The sequence below is a fragment of the Lonchura striata genome, chromosome 27, assembly GCF_050655825.1.
Source record: "Lonchura striata isolate lonStrDom1 chromosome 27, ASM5065582v1, whole genome shotgun sequence".
In the NCBI taxonomy this organism is placed as follows: Eukaryota; Metazoa; Chordata; class Aves; order Passeriformes; family Estrildidae; genus Lonchura; species Lonchura striata.
This window is the reverse complement of record NC_140729.1, coordinates 1,651,834-1,677,777: the sequence shown is the minus strand read 5'-3', so window position 1 is coordinate 1,677,777 and position 25,944 is coordinate 1,651,834. Positions and strand designations below refer to the sequence as shown.

The following is a 25,944-nucleotide window of genomic DNA, read 5'->3' as shown; positions in this document are numbered from 1 at the left end:
CAAGGCCGAGAAGGGCAAGTTCGCCCTGGAGGTAAATCTGAGTCAGGTTTGAGGGTTTGGGATCTGGTCAGCCACAGAAATCTCTGAGATTCGGGTTTTTTGGGGTTTTTTTTGGGATTTTTCTTGGTTTTTGTTGGGTTGTAGACACGCGCAACGTCGTGGTGTGTGTCTACACACCTGTGGGCAAGGCTGCGCAGGGCAAGTTCGACCTGGAGGTAAATCTGAGACAGGTTTGAGGGGTTTGGGGTCTGGTCAGCCACAGAAATCTGGGACTTTTGGGGTTTTTTGGGTTTTTTTTTGGGATTTTTCTTGGTTTTTGTTGGGTTGTAGATGTGCATGGTGTCCTGGTGCGCATCTACACGCCCGTGGGCAAGGCCGAGCAGGGCAAGTTCGCCCTGGAGGTAAATCTGAGCCAGGTTTGAGGGTTTGGGGTCTGGTCAGCCACAGAAATCTGGGAGTTTTGGGTTTTTTGACATTTTTCTTGGTTTTTTTGGGTTTTTGTTGGGTTTTTTCTTGGTGTTTGTTGGGTTGTAGACGCGCTCTTGGTCCTGGTGCGCGTCTACACGCCCGTGGGCAAGGCCGAGCAGGGCAAGTTCGCTCTGGAGGTAAATCTGAGCCAGGTTTGAGGGTTTGGGGTCTGGTCAACCACAGAAATCTGGGAGTTTTGTTTTTTTTTTCCTAGTTTCAGTCAAAAATTCTTAGTTTCAATCATAAATTCCCTAACTTCAGCCACGATTTCTTCATTTCAGTCATAATTCCTTAGTTTCAATCCTAATTTCTTAATTGCAGTCACAATTTCTTAGTTTTACTCATAATTTTCTAATTCCAGTCATAATTTCTTCGTTTCAGTCATAAATTTATAGTTATAAATTTATAGTTTCCTATTTTCAGTCATAAATTCATTAATTTCAGCCACGATTTCTTTATTTCAGTCATAATTCCTTAGTTTCAATCCTAGTTTCTTAATTGTAGTAACAATTTCTTAGTTTCACTCATAATTTTCTAGTTCCAGTCATAATTCCTTCGTTTCAGTCATAAATTTATTATTTCAATTGTAATTTCCTATTTTCAGTCATAAATTCCCTAACTTCAGCCACGATTTCTTAGTTTCAGTCATAATTCCTTAGTTTCAATCCTAATTTCTTAATTGCAGTCACAATTTCTTAGTTTCACTCGTAATTTTCTAGTTCCAGTCATAATTTCTTCATTTCAGTGACTATTTCCCAAGTGTTTCCCAGTGCCAGGTTAACAGAATATTTCTCCTCTCGTTTTTTACAGGTTGCTGCTAAAACTCTGCCTTTTTATAAGGACTACTTCAATGTTCCTTACCCTCTTCCTAAAATTGATCTCATAGCTATTGCAGACTTTGCTGCTGGTAAAGTAACTCGCTTTATTGCTGAAATTGTATTTTATTTGAATTTTTTTATTTAAAAAAACCTTTAGGAAGAGGCGTGGATCAATATCAATAAACCTTTGTATTTATTTTATAAAGGTGCCATGGAGAACTGGGGCCTTGTTACTTATAGGTATGATGTTAAAATACTGTCTTTTCCCCCCTCTTTGTTCATTAATTCTTGGAGTTAATTGGATTAATTCGAGGCAGCTCTAATTGCTGGGTGTCATCCCAAATCTGACAGAGCCAATCTTTGCAATTTTTACTTTGGTTTTGGATGATTTTGGTGGTGGTGTTGCACCTCAGGAAGGCAAAAATCAGCCACTGGATGAGGGTTTTAAATTGAAAAAACCTTCTTGGCCCCTTTTTTCCCCCAAAAAATCTCCTGACACAGCTGGGAGAGTTTCTTTTACCTCGTAGGTAAATTTGGCAGCCACAGAGTAAAGGTGTGGAGATGGGAAAATCAAAAATATTAACTTGCCTTCCTTTACAGTTTGATTTTTTTTTTCCTTTTTCTGATCAAACTTTTGCATTTTGCTTGATATTAATTCATTTTCTGTGCTGGTGGTCAGGAGGATTTCCCTGAATTTTGAACAACTTATAAGCTTTGGACTTTAAATCCTGAAATAATTTGGGATTTCTTCTGCTCAGCTTTGAATTTAGCCTTAAAAAAAAAACAAAAACAAAAACAAATTTGAGTCTAGGTTTTAAATGTTTCCCTGCTCATTGCAATTCTGATGAAATTTGATATTTTATTCCTTGTGGGGAAAAAAAAAAAATAGAAATATATTTCTCCTGGATGAGGAGAATTTTTGGGATGGAGCTGTGAATTTTTGCTCTTTTGTGCTGAGTTTGCTCTGCCCCGTTTGGGGACCTGCAGGCACCATCCTTGGGGAGGTTTTTCCATGGAATTTCAGCATTCCAGAGGGCTGGGAGGTGCCACAGAGGAAAAATTGCTGCTGGCACTTTTTGGAAAAGCCAGAATTCCTTTGGGAACACTGAGGTGGGCAGGATTTGGAAGCTGAGCTTCCAAAAAAATGACCAAGGGGAGCATTTTGATAAATAAAAAAACCAAATTTTTCCTTCTTCTTCTTGGGTTCTTTTTCTTCCACTTCTTGCATACCATAAAATAATTCCTGCTCCAAAGCATTCCAGCAGCTGCGGAACTCACCCTGAGAATTTCAAGGCTACTCTGAAATAGATTTTGGGTTGTTTTTTTGGGTTTTTTGTTGTTTTTTTTTTCCTCTCGTAGGTAATTTCACCTCCTTTGGGTTGTGTTTTTTTTTTTAATCCCCCTGGGGTTGTCCCCATCCTTGCTGAATTTTGGTTTTCTCTCCACCACAGGGAGACTGCTTTGCTGATTGACCCCAAAAATTCCTGCTCCTCGTCCCGCCAGTGGGTGGCTCTGGTGGTGGGACACGAACTGGCTCACCAGTGGTTCGGAAACCTCGTCACCATGGTACCTCAAAATCCCAATTTTATTTCAATCTGCCTCCTATCCTGCCCAAAATCTGGGTTTGCATGCCCCTAAGCAGCAGCACATAGTGATAAAATAATTAATTTAATATTTAAATGGTGGTTTATGGTACCTAAACCATCCAAAATCTCATTTTCTTTTTCAATCTGCCTCCTATTTTGCCCAAAATCTGGGTTTGTATGCCCCTAAACAGCAGCACACTGTGATAAAATAATGAATTTAATATTTAATTGGTGGATTATGGTAGCTGACCCTTCAAAATCCCATTTTTTCTTTCAATCTGCCTCCTATCCTGCCCAAAATCTGGGTTTGCATGCCCCTGTACAGCAGCACACTGTGATAAAATAATTAATTTACTATTTAAATGGTGGTTTATGGTACCTAGACCCTCCAAAATCCCTTTTGAAAATTCAAATTTTCTTTACATCCTGCCCAAAACCTGTTGTTTGGATGCCCTTAAACAGCAGCGCACTGTGTTAAAATAATTAATTGAATATTCCCAGGGGATTTTGTCCTTTATCCCTGTTTTTTTGTGTGTCCTGCAGGAATGGTGGACTCACCTGTGGCTGAACGAGGGCTTTGCCTCGTGGATCGAGTACCTGTGCGTGGATCACTGCTTCCCCGAGTACGACATCTGGACCCAGTTTGTGTCTGCAGACTACACCCGAGCCCAGGAGCTCGATGCCTTAGACAACAGCCACCCCATCGAGGTGAATCCTCATTTTCCAGATTGTTTTTTTTCCCCTTTTTCCCTGTAATTAAAAAGGGAATTTTGTGGTGGTCGCTGGGAGAAGCGAAATCCGGAGTTGGGGCTGCTCTCCCAGAGGGGCTGTGACCCCCAAAACAACTTTGGAATTCCTATGGATCTAATTCCCAGAGATCTAATTCCCAGAGATCTAATTCCTAGAGATCTAATTCCTCAGGATTCAAATTTCTGGGGATTCTAATGTTTTATGAAATCTTGGATGAAATAGATTTTGGGAAATGACCTTGTCCAGCAGGGCACTTCAGAGCGATTCACTCCCTGAGCGTGCCTACCTCACTATCCCTGGATTTAACAATTTTAACAATCTGAATTTAACAACAGTTTTGCTGCTTTTGGGAAGCCAAAGATTGAAGGAAGATCCCCAAATTTATCTTTTCCAGCACCAAAACAGAACTTAAACCGTGTTTAACTCCCAAAGCAGCCCTGGCCCAACCATATCTGGGGAATTTCTGTTGTGTGGGGACAGAGATTACTCTCAGACAATGCAGCAGTGGGAGAGGAGAGAAAGAAAATCCTTCACATTTTCACCACTAAAACTGATTTTCCCTCATATTTTCGCTTCTAAAACTGATTTTCCCTCACTTTTTCACTTCTAAAACTGATTTTCCCTCACATTTTCATTCTAACACTGATTCCCCCTCAGATTTTCGATTCTGAATCTGACAATTTCCCTCAGATTTTCACCTCTAAAACTGACTTTCCCTTCACATTTTCACATCTAAACTGATTTTCCCTCCAATTTTCTCCTCTAAAACTGACAATTTCCCTCAGATTTTCCCCTCATATTTTCACCTCTAAGCTGATTTTCACCTCTAAACCAAAATTTCCCCTCACATTTTCACGTCTAAAACCAATTTTCCCCTCACATTTTCACATCTAAACCAATTTCCCCCTCACATTTTCACCTCTAAACCAAATTTTCCCTCACATTTTCACGTCTAAAACCAAAACTTCCCCTCACATTTTCACCTCTAAACCAAATTTTCCCCTCAGATTTTCACCTCTAAAACTGATTTTCCCCTCACATTTTCACCTCTAAACCAAATTTCCCCTCACATTTTCACCTCTAAAACCAATTTCCCCCTCACATTTTCACCTCTAAACCAAATTTTCCCCTCAGATTTTCACCTCTAAAACTGATTTTCCCCTCACATTTTCACCTCTAAACCAAATTTTCCCCTCAGATTTTCACCTCTAAAACTGATTTTCCCCTCACATTTTCACCTCTAAACTCATTTTCCCTCAGATTTTCAGCTCTAAAGCTGACAATTTCCTTCACATTTTCACCTCTAAACCCAATTTTCCCCTCACATTTTCACCTCTAAACTAATTTCCCCTCACCTTTTCACCTCTGAACCGCTGCCACCAGCAAAATGTGATTTTTTTGGCTTCCTAAATCCTTCTTGTGGTGCTTCCCGCAGGTCAGCGTGGGCCATCCCTCCGAGGTGGATGAAATTTTTGATGCCATTTCCTACAGCAAGGGAGCCTCTGTCATCCGGATGCTGCACGACTACATTGGGGACGAGGTAAAGGAAAATTAGTATTTTTTACAGCTAAAATAACTCGGGCAGAGATTTTCAGGGCTTTTTTTTTTTTTAACAGCTAAAATTACTGGCTTTTTTTTTTTTAAATCAAGTTGTCCTCTATTTTGAAAATTTCTCCACTTCTGTTTGAACTTATATGGAAAAAATGAGATAATGGTAAATAAGGAATTCCTGATTTTAAAGATTCCTTGCCTGATTCCTTGGGGATAAAGAAATCCTTGTGACATCTCCACTTGTGTTTTCCCAGGATTTCCGGAAAGGAATGAACCTCTACCTGACCAAGTTCCAGCAGAGGAATGCTGCCACAGGTAACCAGGTCACTGACATGGGCACAAAAGTTATTTTTGGACTCAAAAAATGCTGGTTTTGAAGTTATTTTTTGCCTCAAACCTGCTGGTTTTGCATCTGAAAGAATTGAAATTCCAGGAAATTCCTGGCTTGTTCCCAATTTCTTGTCCTGGGGATTTTCTGTCCCTGGAGTGTGTGGCTGAGGTGATCTCTAAAGGCCGAGATACCACTGAAAAAAATATTTTACAAATATTCTTTGGTTTGCCAAAAGAGCCTTGTGCAGTATTGATCCTGTGATTAAACAGGTCAAAGTCTGATATTTTTGCTTTTAAACCTCTATTTCTGTGTCTCAGGCACAAATCTGGAAGTGAGGACATCAAAGTTCAATCAGCCAAATCCAATCCGTGGTGTTTGATCAGCGATTTTTTGACATAATACATAAAAAAAACCTGAGGGGAAATGTTGTTCTCTTTGAATATTTAATGTTAATTTTTGTATCACAATGTGTATTGATTGGGGTTTTTTAGCAGTAAAGGAACTGCTTTTCCCCTCTCTCCTTCCTGAGGAGGTTTAAATTATTTCCATTTTTTTCTGCCTGTCATCTGTTAAATTTCAACAAAACACAAAAGTGTAAAAGGTGGGGTAAGAATCTAACTTTCCTTATGTTGTCCCTATTAAAATTGGATTCAAATTCTTTTCTCCTGCAGAGGATCTCTGGGAAAGCCTGGAAAAAGCCAGTGGCAAACCCATTGCTGCTGTGATGAACACGTGGACCAAACAAATGGGATTTCCACTCATTTATGTGGAGGCTGAACAGGTAAAAACGGAATTGGGCCTTAATTTTGGGTCAAAATTGAGCAATATTCTCTGATTTTGGGCACTGCCTTGGATCAGGGGTGGTAAAAATGGAATTGTGCCTAAATTTTGGATAAAATTGAGCAATATTCCCTGATTTTGGGGCATTCCCTTGGATAAGGGGTGGTAAAAATGGAATTATGGCTAATTTTGGATCAAAATTGAACAATATTCCCTAATTTCAATCATTCCCTTGGATCAGGGGTAAAAATGGAATTGTGCCTTAATTTCAGATAAGATTGAGCAATATTTCCTGATTTTTAACATTCCCTTGGATCAGGGGTGGTAAAAATGGAATTATGTCTTAATTTTGGATCAAATTGAACAATATTCTCTGATTTTGGGCACTGCCTTGGATCAGGGGTGGTAAAAATGGATTTGTGCTCTGAGGCAGAGCCTTTTTCTGAGGGGAAAAACCCCAATTATTCCATGAAACACGAAAGGACTGAAATGAAACATGCTAATCATCCCCTTTTCTCATTTTCTTGCTTTTTTTAATTTTTAAATTTTTTTTCCTTCAGCAAGAAGATGACAAAGTGTTGAAGTTGGTCCAGAAGAAATTCTGTGCCAGTGGACCATATACTGGTAAGAGGAGAACTGGGAGCAGGAAAGGGGTGGGCACAAAACCACCAAAATTTCCCAATTTTAGAGGGATATTGTTGGGGTTTTTTTGTTGTTTTTCATCCAAAAGCAGCAGTTTTGGGAGCTGAAACATCCTCAGCCCCGTGCTCTGCCTGCATCCAGGTGGGAAAATCTGAGGAAATTCAAGTTTGGGTCTTTTCCATTTGTAGTTTCCATATCCTGGCGTGGAAAACAACATTCCTTGTCTCAAAATTCCTTCAAAAATGTCAATTTTGGGGCCCTCTGAGAGGCTGGGGAACAGCTGGTTTGTGGTGGTGCTGAAATAAATGGAATAAAAACACCCCAGGTTTGCAAAACTGCTGATTCCAGCGCTGATTCCACTCACTTCCCATGCTTATCTAAATTAAAATGTTTGCCTTGAAAGTTGATTTAAAGATCTTGGGGGTTTTAACTCTAAAACTGTCATTTCCCTTCAGATTTTTAACTCTAAAAGATATTTTACCTCTAAGATGGACATTTTCCTTCAGATTTTCAATTTTTTCCTTCAATTTTCAATAAGACTGACATTTTACTTCAGGTTTAGACTGTCATTTTCCCCTCAATTTTTTTTTACCTCTAAAACAGACATTTTCCTTCAGATTAAAAATGTAATTTTCCCTCAGATTTTTACCTTGAAAACTGGCATTTTCCCTTAGATTTTGACTCGAAACCTGACATTTTCCCTTAGATTTTGACTCAAAACCTGACATTTTCCCTCATATTTTTGACTTGAAAATGGACATTTTCCCTCTGATTTTGACTTGAAAATTGACATTTTTCCTCAGATTTTTAACCCTAAAAGTGATTTTCCCTCCGACTTTTACCTCTAAAAACTGACGTTTCAGATTCGGACCTTTAGATTTGGACCTTTATTTTGCAGTTTAATTTTCAGCTCTGATCTGGGACCTTTTTGTGCTGTTTTCCAGTGTTTTCCACCCAATTTTTCCCGGTTTTCCCTCTTTTCCAGGGGAGGATTTCCCCATGTGGATGGTGCCCATCAGTATTTGCACGAGCGAGGACCCCGGCAGTGCCAAAATGCAGATTTTGATGGACAAACCCGAGCTCACCGTGGTGTTGAAGGACACCAAACCAGAGCAGTGGGTCAAGGTGAAACCCGAAAAATTCCATTTTTCCTTTCGTTTTCCTCTTCCCTCTTTTTATTTCTCTTTCCCTCGGAATTTTGGTTTACCTCTGGAAAAACTTCTTTTCTTCCCTGTGCTGCTCTGGAGTTTTGGTTTCTATTCCTCCTCTTTTCTTTCCCATTTTCCTGCCGTGTCAATTGGATTTTTTGGGAATTAAAGCCTGGAAAAAATTCTGAAATTAAAGGCAGGATTTGAGTTGAGATGTGGCTTCTTTAGTCATTGTTATCATTATTATTGCAATTATTGTTATTATTGTCTCATTACCATTATAACAATTGTAATTATTACAATCATTACATACTTTATACTGTGTATTAAATATATTCTCTTTATTTATATTTAAATTCTTAACCACATGAATATATTATAAATCTATACATTATATAATTCTAATACAAATATATAATAGTATTATTAATTTAAAATTATGTATCTATTTCTATAATATATTAATACATAGTTTAATATATTGTTTTTCTATATATAGTTTTCCTACATATGCTTTTTCTATATAAAATACATATATAGAAAGATATATTTTAGATAAATATGAAGATTTATTTTAGATAAATATGCATTAATAAATATATATAAATATATTTTAAATATATATTTTAAATATATAACAACATAAGGATATATTTTAGATAAATATATATAGACACAAAGATATTTTAGATAAATGCCAATAAATAGAAAGTTTAGATAGATAAGTATAAATAAAAATATATTTTATATCAATATATAAACACAAAGCCATATTTTAGACACATATGCAGCTATATATTTATATAAATCACATTTTCTACAATTACGTTTAAGAATAAACAACATTTTAAATCCAAAGATATTTTGGATAAATGCCAATAAATATAAAGTCTAGATAGATAATTATAAATAAAAATATACTTTTTGTTTAAGTATATATAAATAGAAAGCCATATTTTGGACACATATACACAACTATATATTAATATAAATCACATTTTCTCTAATTACGTATAACAATAAATAACATTTTATTTAAATATACAAATATAAACCAAGTTTTATTTACATATACACACAGACCATATTTTAGATACTAATACATATAAAATGTTGGATTCTTTGTATATGTAACAATATAGAGATATTTTAGATAAATATCTATAGATACAAAGATATTTTAGATAAATGCCTATAAATATAAAGTTTAGATAGGTGAGTATAAATAAAAATATCCTTTTTGTATAAATATATATAAGTAGAAAGCCATATTTTGGACATATATACACAAAAATATATATAAGTAGAAAGCCATATTTTGGACACATATACACAACTATATATTAATATAAATCACATTTTCTCTAATTACATATAACAATAAATAACATTTTATTTAAATATACAAACATAAACCGAATTCTATTGACATCTACGCAATCGCAGCCCGTATTTTAGACAGAAATAATGATAAAATGTGGAATTTTTTGCAGCTGAACCTGGGCACGGTGGGGTTTTACCGCACCCAGTACAGCCCGGCCATGCTCGAGAGCCTCATCCCGGCCATCAAGGACCTGTCCCTGCCCCCCGTGGACAGGCTGGGGCTGCAGAACGACCTCTTCTCCCTGGTGAGGCCCTGGAACGGCGGAAAATCCACTGGGAACGGGGGAATTCCAGCGGGAATGGGGGAAGAGGCAATGGGAACGGAGAAAAAGCCAATGGGAACGGGGCAAAGTCATCTAGAAATGGGGCAAAGTCATCTGGGAATGGGGGAAATCCAGTGGGAACGGGGGAAAAGCCAATGGGAATGGGGGAACAGCCAATGAGAAGGGGGGAAAATCCAATGGGAATGGGGGAAAGTCATCTGGGAATGGGGAAAATCCAATGGGAATGGGGGAAAAGTCAATGGGAACGGGGGAAAAGCCAATGGGAATGGGGGAAATCCAATGGGAATGGGGGAAAAGTCAATGGGAATGGGGGAAATCCAGTGGGAACAGGGGAAAAGCCAATGAGAATGGGGGAAAGTCATCTGGGAATGGGGGAAATCCAATGGGAATGGGGGAAAAGTCAATGGGAATGGGGGAAATCCATCTGGGATTGGGGGAAAATCCAATGGGAATGGGGGAAATCCATCTGGGATTGGGGGAAAATCCAATGGGAATGGGGGAAAATCCAATGGGAATGGGGGAAAGACACCTGGGAATGGGGGAAATCCAATGGGAACGGGGGAAAAGCCAATGGGAATGGGGGAAAAGCCAATGAGAAGGGGGGAAAATCCAATGGGAATGGGGGAAAGTCATCTGGGAATGGGGAAAATCCAATGGGAATGGGGGAAAAGTCAATGGGAATGGGGGAAATCCATCTGGGATTGGGGGAAAATCCAATGGGAATGGGGGAAATCCATCTGGGATTGGGGGAAAATCCAATGGGAATGGGGGAAAATCCAATGGGAATGGGGGAAAGACACCTGGGAATGGGGGAAATCCAATGGGAACGGGGGAAAAGCCAATGGGAATGGGGAAAATCCAATGGGAATGGGGGAAAGACACCTGGGAATGGGGGAAATCCAATGGGAACGGGGGAAAAGCCAATGGGAATGGGGAAAATCCAATGAGAATGGGGGAAAGTCATCTGGGAATGGGGAAAAATCATCTGGGAATGGGGAAAAATCCAATGGGAATGGGGAAAAATCCAATGGGAATGGGGGAAAATCCAATGGGAATGGGGGAAAATTATCTGGGAGCAGCGCAAAGTCATCTTGGAATGGGGGAAACTCACCTGGGAATGGGGCAGAGTCATCTAGAAGTGGGGTAAAGTCATCTGGGAATGGGGGAAATCCAATGGGAATGGGGGAAATTCATCTGAGAATGGGGAAAATCATCTGGGATTGGTCTGGGAACAGGGGAAAATCATCTGGCAATGGGGGAAAATCCTCTGGGATAAAGAAAATAAAGTGATGAGCTATTAAAAATGGGATCAATCCCTGTATTTTCCTAATAACCAATAAAATAACATGCCGAGCTATTGAATAATGAGATTAATCTCTTTTTTTTTTTTTTTCCTTTTCCTCAGGCCCGAGCTGGAATCATCAGCACCGTGGAGGTGCTGAAAGTGATGGAAGCTTTTGTGAACGAGCCCAACTACACGGTGTGGAGCGACCTGAGCTGCAACCTGGGCATCCTGGGCACCCTCCTGTCCCACACGGATTTCTACGAGGACATCCAGGTGTTCGTCAGAGACGTCTTCTCCCCCATCGGGGAGAGGCTGGGCTGGGACCCCAAACCTGGAGAGGGTAGGAAAGTTCTGCTGGGGCTGGAAATCTGCTGGGGTGGGTAAAAATCAACAGGGGTTTGGGGGGAAATTCAGTTTGGGGTGGGTAAAAATCATCAGGGGTTTGCGGGGAAATTGAGTAAAAATCAACAGGGGTTTGGGGGGAAATTGAGTAAAAATTGTCAGGGGTTTTTGGGGAAATTGAATAAAAATCATCAGGGGTTTGGGGGAAAATTGAGTAAAAATCATCAGGGGTTTGGGGGAAAATTCAGTTTGGGGTGGGTAAAAATCATCAGGGGTTTGGGGGGAAATTGAGTAAAAATCATCAGGGGTTTGGGGGAAAATTCAGTTTGGGGTGGGTAAAAATCATCAGGGGTTTGGGGGGAAATTGAGTAAAAATCATCAGGGGTTTGGGGGGAAATTGAGTAAAAATCATCAGGGGTTTGGGGGGAAATTCAGTTTGGGGTGGGTAAAAATCATCAGGGGTTTGCGGGGAAATTGAGTAAAAATCAACAGGGGTTTGGGGGGAAATTGAATAAAAATCATCAGGGGTTTGGGGGGAAAATTGAGTAAAAATCATCAGGGGTTTGGGGAGAAATTGAGTAAAAATCATCAGGGGTTTGGGGGGAAATTGAATAAAAATCATCAGGGGTTTTGGGGGAAATTGAGTAAAAATCATCAGGGGTTTGGGGGAAAATTCAGTTTGGGGTGGGTAAAAATCATCAGGGGTTTGGGGGGAAATTGAGTAAAAATCATCAGGGGTTTGGGGGGAAATTCAGTTTGGGGTGGGTAAAAATCAACAGGGGTTTGGGGGGAAATTGAGTAAAAATCGTCAGGGGTTTGGGGGGAAATTGAGTAAAAATCGTCAGGGGTTTGGGGGGAAATTGAGTAAAAATCAACAGGGGTTTGGGGGGAAATTGAGTAAAAATCGTCAGGGGTTTGGGGGGAAATTGAGTAAAAATCATCAGGGGTTTGGGGGGAAATTGAGTAAAAATCATCAGGGGTTTGGGGAGAAATTCAGCTTGGGATGGGTAAAAGTCAAAGAGGGGTTTGGGGGAAATCTACTGGGAAATTCAGTTTTGGGTGGGTAAAAATCATCAGGGGTTTGGGGAGAAATTTCTTCTGGAAAATTCAGTTTGGGGTTTGGGAATCTTGAGTGTCAACAAATTATTGGGGATTGTGAGGGAGACTTCTGGGGAATCCAATTATGGATTTGGGAATCTTGAGGAACAATAAATTATCAATGATTTTTTCTCACTCCTCAACTCTCCGGAGGGGTCTGGTTTTGGGAAAATTGGGAAAAGCTCCCAAATAATCCCATTTTTCAATTTTTTCCCTTTCCTAGCCACCTAGATGCCCTTTTGAGGGGTCTGGTTTTGGGAAAACTGGGCAAAGCTCCCAAATAATCCCATTTTTCCATTTTTTCCCTCTCCTAGGCCACCTAGATGCCATTTTGAGGGGTCTGGTTTTGGGAAAACTGGGCAAAGCTCCCAAATAATCCCATTTTTCCATTTTTTCCCTCTCCTAGGCCACCTAGATGCCCTTTTGAGGGGTCTGGTTTTGGGAAAATTGGGCAAAGCCGGGCACAAGGCGACGCTGGAGGAGGCCCGGCGCCGGTTCAAGGAGCACGTGGAAGGGAAGCACATCCTCTCTGCTGACCTGAGGAGTCCTGTAAGTCCTTGGGGAGGTTTTGGGATCCCCAAAATGTGTCCCCACCCCCTGGGCAGGTGCATTCCAAAGGGTAGGGAATGAGAGGGGAGCATCCCTCTTTTTTGGCATCCTGCTGGAATTGCCAAAATTCCCCTGGAATGGAGGAAAACATCGAAGAGTTGAAGCATCTCTTCAATGCAGAGTTAAAACCCAGGAGGGAATGCAGTGTTGGTGCTTCCAGATGTTGGAATTCCAACCCAATTCCATCAAAATTTCCGAAAGTTTGATGGTTTTTTGTTTGTTTCTGGTTTGCTCCCAGGTCTACGTGACTGTGCTGAAACACGGGGACAGCTCCACCCTGGACACCATGCTAAAGGTTGGGTGCTCACTCCAAAATCCCACATTTCCCCCTAAAAAAAATCCCTGGGATTTATCCACAATCCTTGGTGCTGTGAAATTCCCTCGGGAATCTTCCCCTTGTGAAAATCGCTTTATTCCTTGGAATTAACAGCACCACCAGCCAGGCCGATTTATCCCTGATTAGATTTGACGAGTAATTAGCAGCTCTGGCGGCCACAGAGGGGCTAATTAGGGGTGGAATTAATGATTAATTAATATTTGGATGTGTTTTCACCCCCTTCAGCTGCACAAGCAGGCCGACATGCAGGAGGAGAAGAACCGGATCGAGCGCGTCCTCGGAGCCATCTCCCAGCCAGAGCTGATCCAAAAAGTTCTCACCTTTGCACTTTCAGTGAGTTCCCTTCTTTTGGGATATTCCCTGGGGAATTTCCCTCTGCATTCCCTGGATCCAAAAGTTCTCACCTTTGCACTTTCAGTGAGTTCCCTTCTTTTGGGATATTCCCTGGGGAATTTCCCTCTGCATTCCCTGGATCCAAAAGTTCTCACCTTTGCACTTTCAGTGAGTTCCCTTCTTTTGGGATATTCCCTGGGGAATTTCCCTCTGTATTCCCTGGATCCAAAATTTCTCACCTTTGCACTTTGAGTGAGTTCCCTTCTTTTGGGATATTCCCTGGGGAATTTCCCTCTGCATTCCCTGGATCCAAAATTTCTCACCTTTGCACTTTCAGTGAGTTCCCTTCTTTTGGGACATTCCCTGGGGAAGTCCAAAATTTGGCTGAGTTGGGCCCAAAATTTGGCTGAGTTTGGTCCAAATTAAGAAGAATTTGGCTGAGTTGGGTCCAAAATTTGACTGAGTTGGGTCCAAAATTTGGCTGAGTTGGGTACAAAATTTGGCCGAGTCGAGTCCAAAATTTGGCTGAGTTGGGTCCAAAATTTGGCTGAATTGGGTCCAAATTAAGAAAAATTTGGCTGAGTTGGGTCCAAGATTTGGCTGAGTTGGGTCCAAATTAGGAAAAATTTGGCTGAATTGGGTCCAAATTAAGAAAAATTTGGCTGAGTTGGGTCCAAGATTTTGCTGAGTTGGGTCCAAATTAGGAAGAATTTGGCTGAGTTGGGTCCAAAATTTGACTGAGTTGGGTCCAAAATTTGGCTGAGTTTGGTCCAAAATGAAGAAGAATTTGGCTGAGTTGGGTCCAAAATTTGACTGAGTTGGGTCCAAAATTTGGCTGAGTTTGGTCCAAAATGAAGAAGAATTTGGCTGAGTTGGGTACAAAATTTGGCCGAGTCGAGTCCAAAATTTGGCTGAGTTGGGTCCAAAATTTGGCTGAATTGGGTCCAAATTAAGAAAAATTTGGCTGAGTTGGGTCCAAGATTTGGCTGAGTTGGGTCCAAATTAGGAAGAATTTGGCTGAGTTGGGTCCAAAATTTGGCTGAGTTGGGTCCAAAATTTGGCTGAGTTTGGTCCAAATTAAGAAAAATTTGGCTGAGTTGGGTCCAAGATTTGGCTGAGTTGGGTCCAAATTAGGAAGAATTTGGCTGAGTTGGGTACAAAATTTGGCCGAGTCGAGTCCAAAATTTGGCTGAGTTGGGCCCAAAATTTGACTGAGTTGGGTCCAAAATTTGGCTGAGTTTGGTCCAAATTAAGAAGAATTTGGCTGAGTTGGGTACAAAATTTGGCCGAGTCGAGTCCAAAATTTGGCTGAGTTGGGTCCAAAATTTGGCTGAATTGGGTCCAGATTAAGAAAAATTTGGCTGAGTTGGGTCCAAATTAGGAAGAATTTGGCTGATTTGGGTCCAAAATTTGGCTGATTTGGGTCCAAAATTTGGCTGATTTGGGTCCAAAATTTGGCTGATTTGGGTCCAAAATTTGACTGAGTTGGGTCCAAAATTTGGCTGAGATTGGTCCAAATTAGGAAGAATTTGGCTGAGTTGGGTCCAAGATTTGGCTGAGTTGGGTCCAAAATTTGGCTGAGTTGGGTCCAAATTAGGAAGAATTTGGCTGAGTTGGGTACAAAATTTGGCCGAGTCGAGTCCAAAATTTGGCTGAGTTGGGCCCAAAATTTGACTGAATTGGGTCCAAATTAACAAAAAGTTGTCTGAATTGGGTCCAAATTAAGAAGAATTTGGCTGAGTTGGGTCCAAAATCAGAAAAATCTGAGTGAACTGGTTCCAAGTTAAGAAAACCCTGGGAGACTTGGTTCCAGAGCAACAAAAATTTAAAGCAATTTCTTCCAGAGTAACAAAAACCTGAGAGATTTGCTTCTCCTTCAACCTTTGAGTTATACATTCAATTTCTGGACAAAAAAATCAGCTTTAATTGACGGATTGCGTGTAGGAACAGCTAACCCCTGATGGCAGGGCTGTGGAATTGTTGGGAAAAGTGGAATTTTTGGTTCTCCAGGAGGAGGTGCGGCCCCAGGACACGGTGTCGGTGATCGGGGGCGTGGCTGGGGGCAGCAGGCAGGGCAGGAAAGCGGCCTGGAAATTCCTGCGGGACAACTGGGAGGAGCTCTACAACCGCTACCAGGGCGGCTTCCTCATCTCCAGATTAATAAAGGTATTACTGCAATTAATTTAATTTAATTTAATTTAATTTAATTTTATATCATCGCTACCAGGGTGGCTTCCTCATCTCCAGATTAATAAAGGTATTAGTGCAATTAATTTAATTTAATTCAATTTTATACCATCGCTACCAGGGCGGCTTCCTCATCTCCAGATTAATAAAGGTATTACTGCAATTAATTTAATTTAATTCAATTTAATTTTATACCATCGCTACCAGGGCGGCTTCCTCATCTCCAGATTAATAAAGGTATTCGTTCATTTAATTTAATTTAATTCAATTTAATTCAATTTTATACCACCGCCACCAGGGCGGCTTCCTCATCTCCAGATTAATAAAGGTATTACTGCAATTAATTTAATTTAATTTAATTTAATTCAATTTTATACCACCGCCACCAGGGTGGCTTCCTCATCTCCAGATTAATAAAGGTATTACTGCAATTAATTTAATTTAATTTAATTTAATTTAGTTCAATTTTATACCACCGCCACCAGGGCGGCTTCCTCATCTCCAGATTAATAAAGGTATTAGTGCAATTAATTTAATTTAATTCAATTTTATACCATCGCTACCAGGGCGGCTTCCTCATCTCCAGATTAATAAAGGTATTACTGCAATTAATTTAATTTAATTCAATTTAATTTTATACCATCGCTACCAGGGCGGCTTCCTCATCTCCAGATTAATAAAGGTATTCGTTCATTTAATTTAATTTAATTCAATTTAATTCAATTTTATACCACCGCCACCAGGGCGGCTTCCTCATCTCCAGATTAATAAAGGTATTACTGCAATTAATTTAATTTAATTTTATTTAATTCAATTTTATACCATCGCTACCAGGGCGGCTTCCTCATCTCCAGATTAATAAAGGTATTACTGCAATTAATTTAATTTAATTTAATTTAATTTAATTTAATTCAATTTTATACCATCACCACCAGGGCAGCTTCCTCATCTCCAGATTAATAAAAGTATTCGTTCATTTAATTTAATTCAATTTAATTCAATTTTATACCATCACCACCAGGGCGGCTTCCTCATCTCCAGATTAATAAAGGTATTAGTTCAATTAATTAAATTTAATTCAATTTAATTCAATTTTATACAACCGCCACCAGGGCGGCTTCCTCATCTCCAGATTAATAAAGGTATTACTGCAATTAATTTAATTTAATTTAATTCAATTTTATACCATCGCTACCAGGGCGGCTTCCTCATCTCCAGATTAATAAAGGTATTACTGCAATTAATTTAATTTAATTCAATTTTATACCATCGCTACCAGGGCGGCTTCCTCATCTCCAGATTAATAAAGGTATTAGTGCAATTAATTTAATTTAATTCAATTTTATACCATCGCTACCAGGGCGGCTTCCTCATCTCCAGATTAATAAAGGTATTACTGCAATTAATTTAATTTAATTTTATTTAATTCAATTTTATACCATCGCTACCAGGGCGGCTTCCTCATCTCCAGATTAATAAAGGTATTACTGCAATTAATTTAATTTAATTTAATTTAATTCAATTTTATACCATCGCCACCAGGGCGGCTTCCTCATCTCCAGATTAATAAAGGTATTAGTTCAATAAATTAAATTTAATTCAATTTTATACAACCGCCACCAGGGCGGCTTCCTCGTCTTCAGGTTGATAAAGGTATGGAATTCCATTTAATTCCATTTAATTTAATTTAATTCCATTTTTTACTACCGCCACCAGAGCGGCTTCCTCATCTCCAGGTTGATAAAGGTATGGAGTAATTAAATTTAATTCCACTGAATTCCACTGAATTCCATTCAATTTTATACAATTGCTACCAGGGCGGCTTCCTCATCTCCAGATTAATAAAGGTATTAATTCAATTTAATTAGATTTAATTTAATTTTATACAACTGCTACCAGGGTGGCTTCCTCATCTCCAGGTTGATAAAGGTATGGAATAATTCCATTTAATTCAAATTAATTCCATTTAATACAATCGATACCAGGGTGGATTCCTGATTTCCAGGTTGATAAAGGTATGGGGGCTCCACTGAATTCCATTTAATTCCATTGAATTCCATTTAATACAACCGCTACCAGGGTGGCTTCCTCATCTCCAGGTTGATAAAGGTATTGGTTCAATTAATTTAATTAAATTTAATTTAATTCAGTTTTATACAACCGCTACCAGGGCGGCTTCCTCATCTCCAGATTAATAAAGGTATTAATTAAATTAAATTAAATTTAATTTAATTTTATACAACCACTACCAGGGCGGCTTCCTCATCTCCAGGTTGATAAAGGTATGGAGTAATTCAATTTAATTCCATTTAATTCTATTTTATACAACTGCTATCGGGGGGGGTTCCTGATCTCCAGATTAATAAAGGTGTGCAGTTCCATTTATTTCAATTTAATTTTATTTAATATAATTGATACCAGGGTGGATTCCTGATTTCCAGGTTGATAAAGGTGCAGGAGCTGGAAATGTTCCATTGAATTCAATTTAATTAAATTTAATTCCATTTAATTCAATTCAATTTAATTTAATATAATCGATACCAGGATGAATTCCTGATCTCCAGATTGAAAAAGGTACAGGAGCCTCCATCTGGGACAGGAAATGTTCCATTGAATTCCATTGAATTCGATTGATTTCAATTTAATTCAATTTAATTTTATTTAATTCAATTTAATTCGATTTAATTCAATTTAACTTAATATAATCAATACCAAGGTGGATTCTTAATCTCCAGACTGATAAAGGTACAGGAGCCCTGGGGGAAACTTCCTGCCCATCTGAGACTGGAAATGTTCAATTTAATTTGATTTAATTTAATTTGATTCAATTCAATTTAATTCAATTCAATTTAATTCAATTTAATTTAATTCAATTCAGTTCAATTTTATATAATTAATACCAAGGTGGATTCTTAATCTCCAGATTGATAAAGGTACAGGAGCCCTGGGGGAAACTTCAGCCCATCTGGGACTGGAAATGTTCAATTTAATTCCATTTAATTCAGTTCAATTCAATTTAATTCAGTTCAATTTAATTCAATTTAATTCAATTCAATTTAATTCAATTTAATTCAATTCAATTTAATTCAATTCAATGTAATAATTTTTGTTTAATAATTTAATAAATTCATAATTACTTTTATAAATTGAATTATAAATGTAATAATTTAAATTTTTATTTATTTCTAATAAATAATATAGTTTATAAATCTATTTAATTGCATTTATATTTAATATCTATATTTATATCTATACACTGACATATTGTTGTATAAAATATGAATATGTTTTATTTATATATAATAAATACATTTAATATACATTTAATACTACAGCAAATAAACAAATTAGTTTTCCTTAATTAATAAAATAAATAATGAAAAAATTAAATAAAATAATGAACTAAAAGAATAAAATTAACAAAGTAATTTTTAAAATTAATAAATATATTATATATTATATATTTTTAATAAATCAGTAACATTTATTTATTTAATGTTTTTATTTATCAATATAAATAAAAATATATATTTTATATTATTTACATTTAATGTATATTTAATATATATTATGAATTTAATAAATATATTTAATAAATATATAATTTTAATACATAAGTATATGTAATAAAAATGTGTAAATATTAAATATGTTTATTTATCTATTTAATAAATAAATTTAATATTTTTATTAGCATCTTTTTATATATCGTATTATCAATATATTTAATAAATAAATATATTTCTTAAAATAAATATACAAAATATTAATTTAGTATATATTTACTAAACAATTATTTGTTTGTTTATTTAACTTTAATTTAATAATTCATTCATAATTTAAATTTGGGTTTATTTTTTCCCTTGCAGCTCACAGTGGATGGATTTGCAAATGATAAAATGGCTGCAGAAGTGAAGGTAAGAGTCTTTAATTAACAAATTTCTTAATTAGTCCCTGATAAACTTGGGGTGCTCTGGGTGGAGGAGTCCAACCCTGCTGGATTTTGTTTTGCTGCCCCTCTTTGGGCTGCATAAAATAGAATTGAAATATTTAATCAAAATTTTGGGCAAAACCTGGGATTTCCCTGATTTATTCCTCACTGATTTCAGCTGTGATAAAACCCAGCAAATTTTGGGCCTTCCCTGAAACCCAAATTTTAAAATATTCAGAATATTCCCAATTTTTATCTTTGGCACAGCTCTGAGGGTGGCTTTGGATTTAAAATATTCAGAATATTCCCAATTTTTATCTTTGGCACAGCTCTGAGGGTGGCTTTGGATGTAAAATATTCAGAATATTCCCAATTTTTATTACAGACACAGCTCTGAGATTGGCTCTGGATTTCATTTTTATTCTTTTCCCCCATTTTTCCAAGAACATCTTGTAAGGATAAACTTTAAACCAGGGCTGTTAATTGCTTAATTAGCACTTCCCTAATTGGGACAACACTCAGGGGGAATTATTATCCCAAAAATCAGCCGAGCCCTTTTATCATTTAATGCCTTTTCTTAGTAAATATTTACCAGCAAAAATGATTTTAGAGGGAAATTTTGCATTAGAATCGATTTTATTTGATTTTATTTTTGAAAAATAGTTGGCTGGATAAATCACCTTTAATTAAATCCAGGAGAATTCCTGATTTTTGGGTGGGAATTGGTCACGGGGTTGCAAAGTGACACCGAGAGTTTATCCCAAAATTTTGGCAGATCCGGGAAAAATCCTGGGAAAAGCGGCTTGGAGGGAGGCAGGGCCAGATCCTGACCCGGGATAAACAGTGACAGCAGGGACAGTTCCTGACCCGGGATAAACAGTGACAGCAGGGACAGCTGTCCTGGGATAAACAGTGACAGCAGGGACAGTTCCTGTCCTGGGATAAACAGTGACAGCAGGGACAGTTCCTGTCCTGGGATAAACAGTGACAGCAGGGACAGTTCCTGACCCGGGATAAACAGTGACAGCAGGGACATCTCCTGTCCTGGGATAAACAGTGACAGCAGGGACAGCTGTCCTGGGATAAACAGTGACAGCAGGGACATCTCCTGTCCTGGGATAAACAGTGACAGCAGGGCCAGATCCTGACCCGGGATAAACAGTGACAGCAGGGCCAGATCCTGACCCGGGATAAACAGTGACAGCAGGGACAGTTCCTGACCCGGGATAAACAGTGACAGCAGGGCCAGATCCTGACCCGGGATAAACAGTGACAGCAGGGACATCTCCTGTCCTGGGATAAACAGTGACAGCAGGGACAGTTCCTGACCCGGGATAAACAGTGACAGCAGGGACAGTTCCTGTCCTGGGATAAACAGTGACAGCAGGGCCAGATCCTGACCCGGGATAAACAGTGACAGCAGGGACATCTCCTGTCCTGGGATAAACAGTGACAGCAGGGACAGTTCCTGTCCTGGGATAAACAGTGACAGCAGGGACAGTTCCTGACCCGGGATAAACAGTGACAGCAGGGACAGTTCCTGTCCTGGGATAAACAGTGACAGCAGGGACAGTTCCTGTCCTGGGATAAACAGTGACAGCAGGGACAGTTCCTGTCCTGGGATAAACAGTGACAGCAGGGACATCTCCTGTCCTGGGATAAACAGTGACAGCAGGGACAGTTCCTGTCCTGGGATAAACAGTGACAGCAGGGACAGTTCCTGTCCTGGGATAAACAGTGACAGCAGGGACAGTTCCTGTCCTGGGATAAACAGTGACAGCAGGGACAGTTCCTGTCCTGGGATAAACAGTGACAGCAGGGACATCTCCTGTCCTGGGATAAACAGTGACAGCAGGGACAGTTCCTGTCCTGGGATAAACAGTGACAGCAGGGACAGTTCCTGTCCTGGGATAAACAGTGACAGCAGGGACAGTTCCTGACCCGGGATAAACAGTGACAGCAGGGACATCTGTCCTGGGATAAACAGTGACAGCAGGGACAGTTCCTGTCCTGGGATAAACAGTGACAGCAGGGACAGTTCCTGTCCCAGGACATCAGAGTGACAGAGGAAGTCTTTCCCCATCCCTGGAAATGTTTCCCCATCCCTGCAGATATTTCCCAACCCAACCCACCCAACCAACCCAACCCCAACCCAAACCAACCAACCCAACCCAACCCCAACCCAACCAACCCCAACCCAACCAACCCAACCCAACCCCAACCCAACCCCAACCCAACCAACCCAACCCCAACCCAACCCAACCAACCCAACCCCACCCAACCCAACCCCAACCCAACCAACCCAACCAACCCAACCCAACCCCAACCCAACCAACCCAACCCCACCCAACCCAACCCCAACCCAACCAACCCAACCCAACCAACCCAACCCCAATCCAACCAACCCAACCCCACCCAACCAACCCAATCCCACCCAATCCAACCCCAATCCAACCAACCAATACCCCACCCAATCCAATCCCAATCCAACCAATCCAACCAACCCAATCCAACCCCAATCCAACCAACCCAACCCCAACCTAACCCAACCCAACCAACCCACCCCAACCCAACCCCAATCCAACCCCACTTAACCCAACCCCACTGAACCCAACCCAACCCCAACCCAACCCCAACCAACCCAACCCCACCCTAACCAACCCACCCCAACCCAGCCCAACCCCAACCCAAACCAACCAACCCAACCCAACCCCACCGAACCCAACCCAACCAACCCAACCCCAATCCAACCCCACTGAACCCAACCCAACCCAACCAACCCAACCCCAACCCAACCCCAACCCAGCCCCAACCCAACCAACCCCACCCTAACCAACCCACCTCAACCTAACCCAACCCAACCCAGCCCAAACCAACCAACCCAACCCAAACCAACCAACCCAACCCCAACCCACCGAACCCAACCCAAGCAGCCCACCCCAACCGCCGCTGTCCCCCACCGCGCTGTCGCTGTCCCTCCAGGCGTTCTTCGAGAGCCACCCGGCGCCGTCGGCGGAGCGCACGGTGCAGCAGTGCTGCGAGAACATCCTGCTGAACGCGGCCTGGCTGCGCCGCGACGCCGACAGCCTGCAGCACTTCCTGCAGCAGCGCCGCGCCGCGCCCGTGTGAGCCCGGCCCCGCCGCCGCCACCGGCACCGGCACCGGCACCGGCACCGGCGCGGAGGAGCCCCGGCGCCGCCCCACCTGCCGAGAATTTGGGAGTTCTGCTTTTGGTTTCTTTCCCCTTCTTCTCTTTTCTGTTCATTTTTTTTATTTTATTTTTAATTTTTTTTTAAATTTTTTTTCCTTTTTATCCTCCTTTATTCCTTTTTTTTCCTTTTTTCTCCTTTTATTTTTTCCTTTTTTTTCTTTTTATTTCCTTTTTTGTCATTTTCCTTTTTTCCTGTTTTTCACTTTTTTCCCTTTTTTCTCATCTTTTTCCTTTTCTCCTTCTTTCACTTTTCTTCCTTTTTTCACTTTTCTTCCTTTTTTCACTTTTTTTCCTTTTTTTCTCCTTTTTTTATTTTTTCCTTTTTTTTTTGTTTTCCCTTTTTTTCTCCTCTTTTTCCTTTTTTTCCCCTTTATTTTATTTTTCCTTTTTTCTTTTTTTTTCCTTTTTTTCTTATTTTCCCTTTTTTCTCCTTTTTTTCCTTTTTTCACTTTTTTCCTTTTTTCTCCTTTTTCCCCTTTTTTATTTTTATTTCCTTTTTTCCTTTAATTTTAAATTTTTTTTCATTTTTTTCCTTTTTTTCTCTATTTTTTTTTCTTCTTTTTCCCCCTTATTCTATTTTCTCCTTTTTTTCTCCTTTTTTCCCTTGTTTCTTTTTATATCTTTTTTCCTTTCTTTTATTTACGTTTCTTTTCTCTTTTCTTCCCTCTTTTTTCCTTTTTTTTTCATTTTTTTTTCTTTTCTTTTTTCATTTTTATTTTTTCTTTTTCCCCCTTATTTCTATTTCCTTTCTTGTTTTCCTTTTTTTCTTTTTTTATTTTTTTTTCCTTTTCTCTTTTTTCCTTTTTTTTCTTTTGTTTCCTTGTTTTCTTTTTTTTCTCTATTTCCTTTTTTTCCTTTTAGTTCATTTTTCAATTTGTTTATTTCCTCCTCCTCAAGCCCGTGGGGATTGGACCGTGAATGTAGAATTTAAATCGGTTCCTGCTCACACACTCCAAGAATTTGGGAAAAAAAAACCACCACCACCACCAACAAAATCTATCAGCGATTCTGCAGAAAAAGAGAGAGAGAGAGAAAAAAAAATACAAAAATAAAAAAAAAAAAGAGAGAGAAAAAATCTGTAAATATGATAGTAATAAAATAGAGCATAACAAAACTGTGAAACTTCCTCAAGCCTTGTCAGTGGTTAAAATATTTAACACCCCCCTCTCCCTTTTCCTGACTCTTATGGACAAATTCTGGTTTTTACACCCTCCCTCCCCAAAAAAAAAAGAGAAAATTGGGGGATTTTAGGTCAGGGAGAGTCTGAGGCAGAGTGGGGCCAGGCAGGTGTGGCCGGATCCGTGCAAAATTTTGGGGAGATCCCTGAACCCCCAAGCACAGTAGGGTTCCCTTTTCCCTTTTTGTGTTAAAAACCCCCAAAAAAACCCAAAAAAAGCCCCAAATCTCCCCGTTCTGCTCCTGCTGTTGGGGGTGCACAGGTGGGGATTGTCCTGTGCCAGCCACATCCAAACAGAAAAATTGTGCAGAAAAATCTGATTTTCTTTCCCATTTCCTCCTGGCTGCCCTTCCTCCTCCTCCAGAGGATCCAGCTGCTCCTTCCTCTCCAAAATTCCGCTGGAAATTCGGATTCAGAAGCCTTAAATCAGTGATGATGATGATGATGATGATGAAGAAGCTGTGCCATCATCCCCTCCCAAAGCAGCGTGGTCCCACTCAACCACCCTCTAACACACAAAGGTTGGAGTTCCAGATTTTTATTTTTTTTGGTTTTTTCCTCCCTTTTTTTTTGTTCTTTTTTTTCCTTATTTTCTCGAACAGGAATTGGTATTTGGTGTGGCTTAACTGTTAATTTTTTTTTCGGAAGGCCATCAGATTTCACTTGTCAGACTGCTTCCCCCTCGAGACATTTTTGTGCTATTGTTTAAAAAAAAAATTATGAAAAAAAAAAACCCACAAAAAAATCAAAAAAACCAACAAAAAATAGTACAAAATAAACAACAAAAAAAGATTTAAAAACAGTTGGCGTTAATAAAAATGTCAATGTGAAATTCAAGTCCTCACCTTGTGTTCTGTTTGAAGGCTGAAAGGACCCAAAGCTCAGTTTAATTTGGAGCCTGAAAGGACCCAAAATTGGGTTTATTTGGAGCCTGAAAGGACCCAAAATTGTTTAATTTGGAGCCTGAAAGGACCCAAAACTGGGTTTAATTTGGAGCCTGAAAGGACCCAAAACTCAATTTAATTTGGAGCCTGAAAGGACCCAAAACTGGGTTTATTTAGAGCCTGAAAGGACCCAAAACTGGATTTATTTAGAGCCTGAAAGGACCCAAAATTGGTTTAATTTGGAGCCTGAAAAGACACAAAACTACGTTTATTTAGAGCCTGAAAGGACCCAAAGCTGAGTTTAAGTTTTAGCCTGAAAGGACCCAAAGCTCAATTTAATATAGAGCCTGAAAGGACACAAAATTCAGTTTAATTTTTAGCCTGAAAGGACCCAAAGCTCAATTTAATTTGGAGCCTGAAAGGACCCAAAATTGGGTTTAATTTAGAGCCTGAAAGGACCCAAAACTCACTTTAATTTTTAGCCTGAAAGGTCCCAAAACTGGGTTTATTTAGAGCCTGAAAGAACATAAAACTCAGTTTAACTTAGAGCCTGAAAGGACCCAAAATTCAGTTAAATTTTTAGCCTGAAAGGACCCAAAGCTCAATTTAATTAGGAGCCTGAAAGGACCCAAAATTTGGTTTAATTTTTAGCCTGAAAGGACCCAAAACTCAGTTTTAAAGTGTCACTTACAGGACCCCTCCTGTGCCACCAGGGTTGGAATTTTAGCTGACAAACCCAGACCAGATCTTGTTTAATCTGAATAAAAACCACCCTCAGGCACTCCAGAAATGCATTTAGCAGCGAAAGG

The 25,944-nt window shown here is 39.5% G+C and overlaps 1 protein-coding gene across 1 annotated transcript in view; it reads left to right on the top strand.

Moving 5' to 3' along the window:
* Positions 1-24,952, top strand: part of NPEPPS (aminopeptidase puromycin sensitive) — a 48,179-nt gene extending 23,227 nt beyond the window's left edge. The window contains exons 7-23 of the mRNA XM_085561773.1: positions 1,279-1,375; positions 1,493-1,526; positions 2,738-2,852; positions 3,416-3,580; positions 5,058-5,162; positions 5,428-5,488; positions 6,176-6,285; positions 6,845-6,908; positions 7,912-8,051; positions 9,568-9,702; positions 11,147-11,366; positions 12,873-13,015; positions 13,314-13,370; positions 13,638-13,745; positions 15,756-15,911; positions 19,802-19,849; positions 22,846-24,952. Coding sequence (XP_085417899.1) covers positions 1,279-1,375; positions 1,493-1,526; positions 2,738-2,852; positions 3,416-3,580; positions 5,058-5,162; positions 5,428-5,488; positions 6,176-6,285; positions 6,845-6,908; positions 7,912-8,051; positions 9,568-9,702; positions 11,147-11,366; positions 12,873-13,015; positions 13,314-13,370; positions 13,638-13,745; positions 15,756-15,911; positions 19,802-19,849; positions 22,846-22,992 — 1,905 coding nt within the window. The 3' untranslated portion in view covers positions 22,993-24,952. The remainder of the gene's footprint in view (positions 1-1,278; positions 1,376-1,492; positions 1,527-2,737; positions 2,853-3,415; positions 3,581-5,057; positions 5,163-5,427; positions 5,489-6,175; positions 6,286-6,844; positions 6,909-7,911; positions 8,052-9,567; positions 9,703-11,146; positions 11,367-12,872; positions 13,016-13,313; positions 13,371-13,637; positions 13,746-15,755; positions 15,912-19,801; positions 19,850-22,845) is intronic.
* The last annotated feature ends 992 nt before the right edge of the window (positions 24,953-25,944 follow it).